Genomic DNA, 14,424 nt, shown 5'->3' with positions numbered 1-14,424 from the left:
AAAAGAAGGTATTGACTACAATGAAATTTTCTCTCCAGTCATGAAGCTGTCTACAATCAGACTGGTATTGAAAATTATAGCTGCAGAGAATTTACATCTTGAGCAGTTAGATGTAAAGATAACTTTCCTTCATGGTGATTTGGAGGAAGAAATCTATATGAGGCAGCCAGAAGGCTTCATAGAGGCAGGCAAGAAAAACATTGTATGCAGGTTGAAGAAGAGCTTGTATGGTTTAAAACAAGCTCCTAGACAGTGGTACAAGAAGTTCGATAGCTTCATGGGTAGCAGTGGTTTTACCAGATGCCAAGCAGATCATTGTTGCTACATCAAGAAGTTTGACAATAGCTTTATTATTTTATTGTTGTACGTTGATGACATGCTCGTTGCAGGCTCAAACATGCAAGAGATTATACACTTGAAGTAAAAATTGTCGAAGCAGTTTGCTATGAAGGATCTGGCACTGCAAAGCAGATTCTTGGGATGAGGATCAAGAGAGACACAAAGTCGGGAACTTTGATGTTATCACAGGCTGAATACATCAACAAAGTACTCTCCAGGTTCAACATACAAGATGCTAAACCAGTAAGTACACCTTTAGGTGTTCATTTTAGACTCTCCAAAGAACAGTCACCAAAGACGGAGGAAGAACGTGCACACATGGTGAAGGTGCCGTATACCTCAGCAATTGGAAGTCTAATGTATGACATGGTTTGTACCAGACCAGATATTGCTCAAGCAGTGGGAGCTGTTAGCAGGTACATGAATAATCCGGGCAAGGTACACTGGGAAGCAGTCAAATGGATCCTCAGATATCTGCGGGGTACTACAAACAAAGCACTTTGTTTCAAAGGTGGAGATACGATATTGACAGGCTATGTAGATGCTGACTTAGCCGGAAATATTGACATCAAAAGGAGCACTACAAGGTATGTCTATATTCTAGGAGGAACTGCAGTGAGTTGGGTTTCTCAACTACAGAAGATAGTTGCTCTCTCCACAACTGAAGCAGAATATGTCGTTGTTACGGAAGCTAGCAAGGAGATGGTTTGGCTCCAAAGTTTCTTGGAAGAGTTAGGCAAGAAACAAGAAAACAATGTCTTGTATTGCGACAGTCAAAGTGTTATCCTTCTAGCAAAGAATCCGCCTTTTCATTCCAGGACGAAGCACATACAATTGATATATCATTTTATCCGATCTCTTCTGGAAGATGAGATTTTGAAACTTGAAAAGATTAGAGGAGCTCAAAATCCGGCAGACATGTTGACAAAGACGGTGACTACGGACAAACTGAAGTTGTGTTCAACTTCAGCTGGCATGCTAGAATAACAAGACCAGAAATACTGTTGCATTGATCGAGGTGTGAAGACAAATTAAAATCAGTCTTCAAGTGGGAGATTGTTAAAAGTTAATTTCAAAGTTTAGCAACCAACTTTGAAAAATGTTTTTCAAAGTTTGGTAGATGTTTGTTGAAAATAGGAATGGGTAAATTCACTTTAGTCATTGCACTTTAGGGTATTTTCAAAGATTAGTCCCTAAGTTTCAACTATAAATGCCCTAGCTCATTTAGCTTTAAAATCATCCAAAATCCCAAAATCATTTTCTTTCTCCCAATACTAGAGAGTTTTCTTGTGAGTAGTGAGTGTTTTGTAAACACCTATAAATTTTCTCTCTTAGTAAAATATCTGCAGCAGTCCGGAGACGTAAGCAAAATTGGCTGAACTCCGTTATCAATTTCGGATATTATTTTTCTGCTTTTATTTAGCATTCTTACTAATTTGGTTATAGGAAAATTATTTGTTCTCGTTTTATTTCTCAATAAGGATTTCACTTGAAATGTTTGCAGCCGAAGGGAATCCCTAGAGGTGAGTGGCATTGTACTAGATGCTTGTCATTTTGCAATGGGAAGCCTTTGCCCCCCAAATACGGTCGTGTCATGAGAAGTATCAGTGTACCCAAAGTGCCTTCTAGCTCAGCTGAACCTCAGTCATCTTCGGAGAAGAAAGTAGAAAATCTGGGTCCATTGATCAATCATGAGAAGGTAACTGAAAATGGAAGCTCAGCGTTGCAGACTCCTGCTGTGTTCACTACAGTTGACAGCAACTCTGTTGAGTCAGCATCAGGTTCCAAGGTTCCAAAAGGGAACTCAACAAAACCTTTGGAGGCTGTATGTGATTCTACTTCTGTTGGCACAGTAACTCAAAAAGCCGAAGAACTTTCTCAAATGACTGAATCATCTAATCATGAAGAAAGAAAAGACCTTACAACAACATCACAGACTGTGGATACATCATCTAACACTATCAGCGACAAGGCAGAGCATTCACAGCCTTCACATATCAATCAAGATATCCAAACAGAGCAGCAAAACTGTGCTGAAATTCCATCAAATAATTACCATGGTGAAAGTTCCGGAGTTAAAAATTTGGAGAAAGGTTCGGAAGGAGATATTGACTGCATTAAACAGATTGATCAGACTGAACAAGGTGCTGCAGCTGCACAAGTAAATCCTACTGCAAATTATGAAGCTAATACTGAGATTTCAAGGCATCCAGAGTTTTCTTCTGATGGTTTGCGAGCTGTTGAATGGGTTGGTGACATACTTCAAGTTGTGGATGAGAAAAAGTTTTACCAGTCTTGTTCCATTGATGGCATAACTTATAAAGTTCATGATCATGCCCTTGTTCATTTTGGCCAGGATAAATTGATACCATCTAAGCTTCAGGTAAGCATGTTCAAAAGAATTTATACGAGGAGACTACTGGTTCCAATGTTCCGTACGGACCAACTTCAAAATTTTGGATCTTCATTGCAGGCAATGTGGGAGGATGCTAAAACTGGGACAAAGTGGGTGGTTGTCAAAAGGTGCTACTTTCCTAGTGATTTGCCGGAGGGTGTCACTCATCCATGCACTCCTGAAACCAGTGAGGTAATCCTTCATGCATGTTTATGTAGTCTATTTTCCTACTATTGTTCTATCGGCTGACTTTCATAGTTGCAAATAAAATCTGATGGTTTGCCAATGGTTCCTTCTGTTACTCTTTGTAGGTTTATGAATCTAATAATGATAGCACTGTAATGGCAAGCTCGATTCAATGCCCGTGTGAAGTTCTTCCTTCCGCTAAAGTCAAAGAAGAAAGTGGGAGGCGAAGTCAGTCGGGAATTGAAGCAAATGAAGGATTTAGGGAAATTTTCTTATGCAAGTATGTGTATTCTTCATTCGATAGCATGTATTAAACACACTAACGCTGCAACAATTCATCCTGCAGATGGCTTTACGATGAATTCCAATGAGGCTTTCAGCCTATATCAAGTTAAATTCAGTTATGCATCTCCTTACTTAGCATGCCATGATTTGTTGACGTAGCAAATTATATCCGCCGCTCGGATCAGGTAAACATAGTAACGACATATCGATTTTGTTTGTGATTTTCCGGAATTGTAACCGTTCGTGTCAAACACAGGTATAAAAGGTTTTTGCAGCCTGGATCCGTTTCACATCTTAGGATCATTGCTTGCTATTTGCTTTTGTGTATCATATGTAGTCTTAGTCCTAGAGCTATCCCATAGCTTTTGATTAGCTATTAGCTATTTCACTTCATTTCAACTATCATTTTCAACCTTTTCTTTTATGTGAACTTGTTTTTGGTAACGGAAGATGATATTATAAAGGGTAAATTACATCATAAGTCACTCGGTTATTAGTATGATTACTAATGAGTCGCTAAATTTCAGTAGGTTACAAACAAGTCGTTTAATTATTAGATTGTTAAAAACATGCGACTGTATTATTTGACTTGATTTAATAATTGATAAGTTGAGAGATCTGGTCATTACAATTGATAAATAAAGTGATTTTATTATAATTAAGAAGTTAATGTATGTTTTATTTTTAACGATAGAATGATATATCTGTAATAGTTAATTACAAATTCTTACATTAGTCGTGCCAAGCTTTGGGCAAGAGTAGTTTCAAATTTGGTTGGTTTGGTCCAATTTTTATTCAAACTAAGTAGAACATTTTTAACCTAAAAAAAATAACGTGACACTTTAAAGTCCAATTTTCAAACAAACTCTAAAATTTTAATTTGGCAGCATAAGAAAAACTAAATTTTCGATCGACAAAATGATTGTTGGTTAATCTTAAAGGTGAAAAAAATTTCATTTGGCTAAAAGATTATAGTTTGATTTTAAATCAATTTCACGAATCATGGTTGACAATGATAGTTTAAAACATTTTAACTTTTAGTTTGAATTATGATTTGAGAATATTAAAAGGTTTTTTTACGAGATTAAATTGAAGAAAAAAGAAGAAGAATAATTTAATGATCTTTTTGATCGGAGAAATCACTGAACGACGATAGGAGTTAACTGACAGAATCTTTTTAGATTTTATAATTTACCTCGTCAGTTTCTATTAATAGTTTATCTGAACAGTAATTTAAATATATTTTTCTTTAATGCAGGGAATAATAAAATTTTCAATTTTGGTAACTAAAGTAAATACACTCTAAACATTTAGTGACTGTTAGTGTAGTTTAACCACAATAAAAATTCACTAGATGGATTGGAAGTCTATTAATAGTCCCAGGTTAAATAGAGGATATCGGAAGATGGGTGAATTCACGAGATAATGTTCTCGAATTTTTTTTTCACGATATGGTGCACATCCCAGATTAATTGTTGGAATGGGGTGAATTCAACAGTGATCGCCATAGGACGCCATGCAATCCAGGCGACATACGGGGTGACATACGAGCCATATACGAGCCATACGAGCCAATGGGGAGAGGTCGCCATGCAGTCTTATACGAGGAATAGAGAGGTCGCCATGCAGCCTAGGCGACCTTGTAGGTCGCCATGTAGTCCTGGCGACCTTGTAGGTCGCCATGTAGTCCCGGCGACCTTGTAGGTCGCCATGTAGTCCCGGCGCCATTCCCATCATCCATGCACATGCAGCCACATAGATTCCTTCACGTGCTCCCCGCTGCATGCCTACAGCTCCCAATGCATGCATGTGAACCATTTGAGCCAATGCATGCATGTGAACCATTTGAGCCGTGAATTATTGGTACAATAATTGAACCATTGCTGCGTGAAATCAACTGATGCTATCATAGCTGCAATTGTACAATTATTGGTGAAATAATTGAGGCAGCCGGTTATAAAAAAAAGAAAGAAAGGGAGAAGAGACTCCATGGCGACCTACCTACCACGCCGCCGTGACCTACACCGTTCGACGTGCATGGCCATGCACAGTTCCCACGTCCCATGCACAACATGCATCCCCTCCCCCATGCATTCCCACGTCCCATGTTGATTGCATGGCGACCTATTCCTTTGTAAAATATACACAGGTCGATCGCTCCCCTCCCCCATGCATTCCCACGTCCCATGTTGATTGCATGGCGACCTATTCCTTTGCAAAATACACACAGGTCGGTCGCTCGGATGCCATGGCGACCTCCAAGGTCATCCGGATGCCATGGCGACCTCCAAGGCCACTGTAGAATTCACCCCATTCCAGTAATTAATCTGGGACGTGCACCTTATCGTGAAAAAAAAAATTCGAGAACATTATCTCGTGAATTCACCCGATAGATGATTACACGTGGCAACAACCTACATTGATTCTCGAGGAGCTTACGTGGCAGATCATGGAAGTTCCAAGTCATTGGGTCCAGAAAGAAAGAGTTTTCCATTGTTCATTCACTCTCCACTTTCTGTTTGTTTCCCACGAATCGGTGCAAGCCCAAAGTTTGATCCTTTAATCTTCCATTTCATGTTTTCTCTCTTCTTTTCAATCGATTCGATCATTCACCGTTTCTGGGTTTGCATTCAAAAAGACGTTTAAAAAATCTCAGATTCGATACTGTAAGCTTACACCATTCCCCTTTCTTTTTTGTAATCATGGGCAATAGATTTTGGGTTTCCATTTCCCCCGCCATTGTTTAACAATTCATTTTATGTATGAATCTTCATTTGCGTTTTATGTTTGAAGAATGTCGGATTTTGGGTCCCATTTCGATGCATGAAAATACGTATAGAAATGGGTATTTCCTTAGGTGATCAATGCATGATATCATTAGTTAAAATTTCATCATTTGCTTTAAATTTCTATGTTTTGATGTGAAAAAATGTGTTTTTTTGGGCAGGGGGTGTTTATTTTGTGTTAAAGTTGGTTAGATTTGGTGGTATAGTGAAAGGAGCAATGCAAAAGGAACATGGTTCTGCACCAACTACACCTACTTCCGCCCGAGGACCAACTACACCTACTTCCGGTCGAGTTCGGCACCGGAGACGTTCCAATGAGGTATGTATTGTTACATGAATATATGCCTCATTAAGATTTTGATCTAGTTCCAATAAGTTGCTATGTTGCCCGTTACGATGTTCGGCGTAGGATACAGTTGTCGAGTAGGGGCTTTAGAGAAAATGAGGAGTCTTGGTGACACTGATAGGTTACATAGTAAGCAATGAATGAACATCAAGGTTTTATTCCCTTTTTTTGACTTGCCCTTTGATCACTTTGCTTGTATTATGGATTTCGGAACTTAATTGACATTTGAACATCTATGGCACGTTTGGATGTGCTTGCTCGGTATGAAAGTGTGAGTGTTTTCTTTGATGTCAGTTTAATGTTGAGATTAACAAAACGAATGGAGATCATTTGCTCGTCAATGATCACAACAAATATCGATCGATGTGGATACGTGCATGCTCATCTATTTGGATGCTGGGGGGATTCCTCTTGATTGTCTATTTGGGGCACCTTTATATTTTGGCGATGGTTGTTGTTATCCAATATTCATGGCAAGTGAGCTCTTCAGTCTTCTCAGAAGAGCTCATGAAGATAAACGCCTGCCGGGGTTCAGGATCTTGAACTGGTAAGAAAAATTGTGACGCAAACTTGATACTATGGTAGCACCTCGGAGACTGATATTTCTGGTGGAATTTTATGTCCATGCAGGCACTTCTACTTCACAGCTATGCTGTTTGTATACGGTCGCATTCTCAGTCACCAGCTTGTGAACACAGTAACTCTGGATAAAATTTTCTATAGGCTTGTTAGTAAGCTCATCAAGTATCAGATGTTTATCTGTTACTTCTTATACATAGCAGGTTCGTATTTATTTTGCCTTTGAAAATAAGCTATGCACACTCATTCATTATACGTTTAAGCCCATTAACAACTATTTCGTTTTCACTGTCTTACCTTCAATTATGATGGAGTTGATTAATTTGTCTGGTTATCTTTCTTTTCCATGGAATTTGAGTCGGTTCGTGATAGTCTTATGTGGCTTTTATATTCATTCCGTTATTATCTGCCTGCACTGCAGTAGTGCAGTTAGCTTGTTGAGTTATGAATCTTATATTCTCCGCCAGTTGAGAAGGTTTCGATTTTGTTTCGGATTCAGGTGTCATGTGGTTCATTCTTACACTAAAGAAGAAGATGTATAAATATCAATTTGGGCAGTTTGCATGGACACATATGATCTCATCGTTGTCTTCACGCAGTCCGCATTTACTGTGGCCAACATTTTTGAAGGCATTTTCTGGTAACATGCAAACCTCATTAATTAGTCTTTAACAGCTTGGTTACTAATTCCTGTACTTTTTCCCGTTACTGAAGTCGAAACAAGCCTTGGATTTTATTCAGGTTCCTTCTCCCAGCATCACTAATTGCTGTCAATGATGTCGCCGCGTATTTCTTTGGTTTCTTTTTTGGGAAAACTCCTTTGATCAAGCTATCTCCGAAGAAAACATGGGAGGGTTTCATTGGGGCCTCAGTTGCAACTACGATCTCGGCATTTTTGGTTAGAGTTTTTACATTGTTCTTAAGTCTTTAACTTTCTCAGTTTTGGACAGAATCGAAACTATAAAGATTCACTATTCATATTTCCTTTGTGCTATCAATGTTCTTTTGACTCTGCCACATGATATAGGGAATATAAAAATCAGTCAGTTTAATCTAGTACTTCGATTATCTGAGGGTAATCGGTGTACATGATCATCAACTAAAAAAGAAATTTTGTAAATGTTCGAAAGCCTATAGATCAAAGGGAGATAGATTGAATCTTTGAACAACTTTTCATTCCATGATATGTCAGTGTTATTTACTAGGAATCTTTTATGCAGCTTGCAAATGTCTTTGGCCGATATCAATGGTTGACATGTCCTAGGAAGGTAACTCACCGCGGAATGCATTCATTCATTTTTAAACAAAAAAGGCCACCGCTATTTTGATAATGCCCATATGACTGAAATGCATGCAGGATTTATCAACTGGTTGGCTTCACTGTGATCCTGGTCCACTTTTTAAGCCGGAGTATTATCCTTTGCCACAATGGATTTCTGGATGGGTGGTGAGTGATCGAGAAATGGGAGAATTTGATTCTATTTTAACTCTGTTATGTAAATGTTTCTTAGTTATCGATGTTTTTAGTTTTATTTATGTACTAATCTGTCCAACAAAATACGACCAGTTTGATAATTTAGTTTTAACACATCGCAGTTGCCCTGGAAGAGATAGCGATTTTGCCAGTTCAGTGGCATGCTTTATGCCAAAGTTTGTTTGCTTCGATTATCGCACCATTTGGTGGTTTTTTCGCAAGTGGTTTCAAGAGAGCTTTTAAGATTAAGGTGCAACGCATTGTTTGTTGTTTTGATGTTTTAAAATATGTGGAAAAAGGGACATTTAATGCACTTTGCCATACTCATTTGAACCTTCTTGACCAACCTTTTCTCCGGTGATGCAGGATTTCGGTGATAGTATACCTGGACATGGAGGATTTACTGACAGAATGGATTGCCAGGCAAGCTGCTAGTTGTTTGACTTGGTTTCCGAAACACAATCGTGCTATAGTTCTCTCTTATTTCGTATACGAGAAATTTTTTGACAGTTCAAATATTTGTATATATGTTTCCAGATGGTAATGGCTGTTTTTGCGTACATCTATCATCAGTCATTCATTGTTCCCCAAGACTACACGGTCGAGATGATAATAAACGAGGTAACCCCTTCGATCATCTCATCATATCTGAGAGCTTTCTGAAAGATAGCATCCCCGCTTCTTCTTTCCTAGTTTCAGGAACATGGCAGATCTTCTCGTACGAAAATCGAATATGATCTTATGATTTGTTTCCGTGTACTCTAGGTATCACGCAGCCTTACATTGGAAGAGCAGCAAATTCTATATAAGAAGTTAGGCCAAATATTGCAGGAGAGAATGCTTGAACTCTACTGAACAAAGTTTAGACAAATGCACTTTAATTTCATGCTTTGAAAATTTCTTGGACTGGAGGAGAAAATTGTACACTCTTTCCGTCTCGGATGATGGTCGGTCCGACTTGATTACGATCTTTGGAGGTCTGTTGTGCTCGTATGATCGATACCGTCTTCGAGGTCGAACGGATTTAGTATTCAATGAAAGTAAATAGAGGTTTCAGGGTTAGTTTGACATAGTGTTATTGGAGCAATGGTTAGAATGGATCTATTAACCGTAATTATTTTTTAAATATTTTAAAAGTTAAAATTCATTAAATATATATTTTAAAACTATTTGATTGAAGGTTTTTAAAATGTATAGCTTTTAAAATAATTGAGTACAAAAAGTCAGTAAGGAATGTTTTGAGTGAGAGGTAGTATTATTATATCAATTTCTTGAAAAAAAGTAATAAAAAATGGAAATAAATTAATACTTCATAATTTTTAATTGTAAATAAATTATATAAAATTTAAAGATTCAAGTTATTATTATATCAAATTATATCATTATTATTTTTAACAGTAATTTGAATTACTAAATCATAACAATAAATTAGATCTGATTGTTGACCTAATAGGAAGATAATTTTTTTAAGAATTAATAATTAAGTGACTTAAAATGTATTTTTACTTACGATTTAATTATGATAATGTGAAAGAATTGATTGATATTTTGAGGACATAATTAGAATATTTTAGAGTTGTAGATATTAATTTGAAATTAAATTCGATAATTTGGTGACTTCTGTGTAATTAAACCAATGTAGAAAGATCTACAACAAGAAGATGAAGAAACCCAGAATAGGGTTTTAAATTGCGTTCGAGGTAACGTTTTTTATCGTGTCGCGTTTATTACAGTTGCAGACATAACGGTTGTCATTGCGGGTATCGCGGTCCTGAATTTTTTAAATGCCGCACAACTTACTTAAATTAAATATAATTAAAATAAAATTATAAAATTTAAATTGCATAAATTTAGATTACTAAAATTAAGACTAAATTAAAAACAAATTAAAGTTTATATTTTAAACTAGAGATTAAATTATAAATTCTAAAAGTGTGAGAGATATCAAATTAATATATCATTTAAAATTATATTTTAAAGATTATTTAAAAAAAGAAAGAAATAAATCACCCCTCTACCCCGACCTTTCTGCCTCCCTTCCCCGACCTTCCTAGTTCTGACCTTATGCCTCCCCCTTTCTCCTCCCCTTCCCCCTTCCCCCTTCCCCATCATTATCTGAAAAAAAAATCTACGCAACCAATGTTTATGTAGGGAATACTGGTTTTTATTTTAGTCTTGAAATCACGATTGTTTCGTCCCGTTATCGACGTAATCGTTTATTTTTCGTTAAATTACACATGCAATCGACTAAAATTAATATGAATCCGTGACCAATCGTAAAAATTATTAAAATCAATTTTGAACGGTGACTTAATCGCAATATTATCACTAACTGCAAAGATTAACCGTAAAATTGGAAGGAATGACGTTCAAAATCATAGAATCAAAGACCAATTTTATTTAGTGATTATATTAGACAAATTGTTCATACAGGAAGAAAGATCTGCAGACGAAAAAGAGTTTCAGATCATCGGACGTGAGATATGGAATCAAAGATATAAAGTGAGATCGTCGACTTCATCCAACGGCGGAAAATTGAGATCAAAGGGCAAAGTTTTCCGGCAAGACGACGATGCGTTGTCGTCCCCTTCATCAACAACCGACGACGATGAAGCACAGTCACTATGACAATCCTCCGGCACCAGTGGAGGTGCACACTTTGGAGTCGTGACCACCGCGAAATCCGACAGTTTTGACCGTGGTTGGGCTGGTCTCGGCCCACTAAACGACTCCACCGTACTACTCATGCTACTCCTCGCCGGTCTTTGCGGGATCTCTTCCGGATCTTTATAATCAACTCCTGTCGGATATAACCGGTGGTCGTCGACGCAGCCTTCGTCGTTCCGGCGATGAAAAGGTGGGGGATCGGAGGGATTTAAAGGGAAATTTATTTTCGCTTTGTTTCCACGGAGAGAAATCGCCGCCGCATCGTAGGCTCGAGCGGCTTCTTCGGCTGAATTGAAGGTCCCTAGCCAAACTCTGGCTCTTTTCCATGGATCTCTGATCTCTGCCGCGAATTTTCCCCATGGTCTTTTTCTAACACCTCTGTATCTTTGTTCTTTCGCAGATCCATTGGTTTCCACCACCGGTTTCATCACTAAGGTGGTTTCTGCGGCGGCTACTCTCCCTTTCCTCATCGGAAAATGATTGAAACTTTAAATCCACCCGATTCTCTCAAAAGAGTTATCCAGAATCAGATGTTTAACTTCAAAAATTGAAAGAAAGAAAAATTCAAAATCACACCATCAATTCAAAGGGATTGATGAAAAGATTAGAGATGATAATTAAAAAAGGGTTAACAAACCTAATCAATATACCTAAAATTAATATATTTAAAAACTGAAGAAAAAGAAGAAAAAAAAAGATATTTTTTAAGGAATAGAAAAAAGAGAAAATCGCCTCAGTGACCAAAAAAAAGTTATAATATACGATTTTAACCAACTTTTTTTGGATTTGCCAAAATGACCAACAAAATCGCAACGCGAAATAAAAATCGCAACGCGATCCCCAGAATCGCAAATCAGTTTCCAAAATCGCAACGCGATTATTGAAAATCGCAATGCGATAGTACAAATTCGCATTGCGATTTTCCAAAATCGCAACGCGAATATGAAAATCGCAACGCGAACACATAAATCGCAACGCGTATCCGTAAATCGCAACGTGTATCCGTAAATCGCAACGCGTATGGGTAAATCGCAATGCGTATCCGTATATCGCAACGCGTATCCGTAAATCGCAACGAGAATCTGTAAATCGCAACGATAATCCGTAAATCGCAACGCGATATTTAAAGCGCCATTATAATCGCTACGCGTATTTTATTTTCAAATTACAAAAAGAATATTAAGACAAAATCCCGTAATCGCAACTCATAACCTAAAACCTAAAATCACAACTCAGTCCCATCTCCATCTCTCACTCTCTACGGCAAAGAAATCCGTCCCCATCTCCGAAGATTTCCGTCCCCATCTCCGACGAAATCCCTCACAACCATTCACGGTCAGAAATCCCTCACAATATTCAGAAATGGAAAATCAACCTCCGAGGGTTAGTTTTTTTAATTATTTTTATTTTGAAATGTTTGCATTATTGTAGGTTTTCATATTGAAACTGATGATAAGTTTACTGGTCATTTCAATAATAGATTAACCATTTCACTTAGATTTTATTTCGCGTTACGATTCTGTCGTTGCGATTTTCATTTCGCGTTGCTATTCTCTCGTTCCGATTTTCAAGTTAGTATTTGTCTTTGTCTTTGTTCTGTCTTTTGGTTGAAGTAATGCAATCCATTCAAGTTTCAATTTGCAGAAGAGTCGCAACGAGATAAATGAAAATCGCAACGAGAGAATGACTGTCGCAACGAGAGAAATGACAATCGCAACGAGAGAATCGCAACGCGAAATGAAAATCGCAACGAGAGAATCGCAACGCGAAACCAAAATCGCATTGCGATTTTCATTTCGCGTTGCGATTCTCTCGTTGCGATTGTCATTTCGCGTTGCGATTCTCTCGTTGCGATTGTCATCTCGCGTTGCGATTCTCTCGTTGCGATTTTCATTTCAACCAAAAGACAAAACAGTGTTGCAAATTTTAGTTTCAAGAATAAACTATACTTTTATGTTTATTGTTTTTGGTATATCTTCACAGTGTAGTTTTTGGTATATCTAACTTGGTATGTTTATTGTTTTTGTAGAAATTTTTTTCGGCTCAATTGACCTTGAGAAATAAAGTCAGCCTGGCCACTACAATTGCAAAGAAGCTTTCACCTGCTCAAAGACAATTGTTTGAGGAAACCTGCTTCGGGCCATGGCTGAGAGTACAGCATCCGGGTGGAGATGCTAATTTGACCCATTTGTGGCTTCAGACCATGACATCAAATCTACCCGACAGTATACAACGTGGTGAGGAAGAGATATGGTTTCATTTTCCACCAGCGTATACTTGTTTTGGGCGGAAGGAGTTCTGCTTAATCACTGGTCTACGATTCGGACACGATGATGTAGGCCGGTACACTCGTCATATCGCCCGCCATCATGGTTATCCCGGGTTTTTCCGGATGAGTCAATGGAGAAGCCGAACCTACATGTCGACGACCTGAAGAAATTGTTTAATAAGAAAGCTGGTTTCACTCGGATGGATGACGTCGATGTTGTCCGAGTATGCCTTCTACTACTTGTGTATGCCGGCTTTTTAGGCAGAGAGGCCAGACAACCTATTCATCGGGAGCTAATAATATTGGTAGAGGACCTGAATGCATGGAATCTGTTTCCGTGGGGTTCGTATATATGGAAAGCTACCTGGACTAAGTTGTCGTCTGCCTTTGATGACCGCAAAAGTTTGCGGGGCGATGGGTCCAAATACACTTTGTCAGGCTTTGTTTGGGCCTTTAAGGTAAGAATTTCTATATAATGTTCTAAAATTATAATTAATTATTTAACAATTACTAATTTTGTTATTATATTGTTTGTAGATTTGGATATTCGAGGCTTTCCCCAGCATGCGTACATATGCAATAAAAACGTCAAATGATATTCCCAGGGCTATTTCCTGGAAGAGGAAAACTCTGTTGGATTGGGAAGACTTAATACCATATGCCACAATAAATAATGTAAGTTAACACAAATACTTTCATATAATATATAAACAAGTTATTAATAGTAGACGTTTAACTTTGTTTGAGTTTTTATATTTTAGGAGGCTAACATTCCATTACAAAGACTGACACCCACGGAGGAAGAGCTTGCCATGATTGGTGGCAAGCTAGTCTGAATTTTTTTGATGGCACGGATGATGAGCAGCATCCTTCCTCCAATTCGAGAGCCATCACCTCACCTAGAGCCATCACCGATCGACCCGACTATACACCTCTAGAACGAGAGCCATCACCTATCCCGTCACATCATCGAGCTTCTCCACCATCACCTCATGATAGGCGACCGGCAAAGATGCCACGACTCCTATCTCCCTGTTCTCCACCTCCACCTCAACGGGATGAGTCAAGGGAGTTACGTGATGAGGTCAATGCCTTGCG

General features: G+C 38.1%; 2 protein-coding genes and 1 pseudogene across 2 annotated transcripts; 2 read left to right on the top strand and 1 right to left on the bottom strand.

Moving 5' to 3' along the window:
- Positions 1 to 1,823: 1,823 nt before the first annotated feature.
- LOC120170261 lies at positions 1,824 to 3,420 on the top strand. Its single transcript, XM_039178240.1, has 4 exons — positions 1,824 to 2,722; positions 2,813 to 2,926; positions 3,046 to 3,200; positions 3,267 to 3,420. The coding sequence occupies exons 1-4, from the start codon at positions 1,934 to 1,936 to the stop codon at positions 3,289 to 3,291; spliced, it is 1,083 nt and encodes a 360-aa protein (XP_039034171.1). The 5' UTR covers positions 1,824 to 1,933; the 3' UTR covers positions 3,292 to 3,420.
- A 2,278-nt stretch (positions 3,421 to 5,698) lies between these two features.
- On the top strand, positions 5,699 to 9,482 carry LOC120170294 (annotated as a pseudogene).
- A 1,271-nt stretch (positions 9,483 to 10,753) lies between these two features.
- Positions 10,754 to 11,704, bottom strand: LOC120170328 (ethylene-responsive transcription factor 3-like). Its single transcript, XM_039178288.1, has one exon. The coding sequence runs from the start codon at positions 11,525 to 11,527 to the stop codon at positions 10,880 to 10,882; it is 648 nt and encodes a 215-aa protein (XP_039034219.1). The 5' UTR covers positions 11,528 to 11,704; the 3' UTR covers positions 10,754 to 10,879.
- Between the last annotated feature and the right edge of the window lie 2,720 nt (positions 11,705 to 14,424).

Source organism: Hibiscus syriacus, unplaced genomic scaffold, assembly GCF_006381635.1.
Source record: "Hibiscus syriacus cultivar Baekdansim isolate YM2019G1 unplaced genomic scaffold, ASM638163v2 tig00111779_pilon, whole genome shotgun sequence".
In the NCBI taxonomy this organism is placed as follows: domain Eukaryota; kingdom Viridiplantae; phylum Streptophyta; class Magnoliopsida; order Malvales; family Malvaceae; genus Hibiscus; species Hibiscus syriacus.
This window is presented reverse-complemented; position numbering and strand designations above follow the sequence as displayed.

What these genes read in the sequence shown, in the direction of transcription:
- LOC120170261 (XM_039178240.1), top strand. Translation starts at nt 1,934, where the DNA reads ATGAGAAGTATCAGTGTACCCAAAGTGCCTTCTAGCTCAGCTGAACCT. An exon ending in TGATACCATCTAAGCTTCAG is followed by an intron (nt 2,723 to 2,812) that starts GTAAGCATGTTC and finishes TCTTCATTGCAG; the next exon opens with GCAATGTGGGAGGATGCTAA. An exon ending in GCACTCCTGAAACCAGTGAG is followed by an intron (nt 2,927 to 3,045) that starts GTAATCCTTCAT and finishes TACTCTTTGTAG; the next exon opens with GTTTATGAATCTAATAATGA.
- LOC120170328 (XM_039178288.1), bottom strand. Translation starts at nt 11,527, where the DNA reads ATGAGGAAAGGGAGAGTAGCCGCCGCAGAAACCACCTTAGTGATGAAA.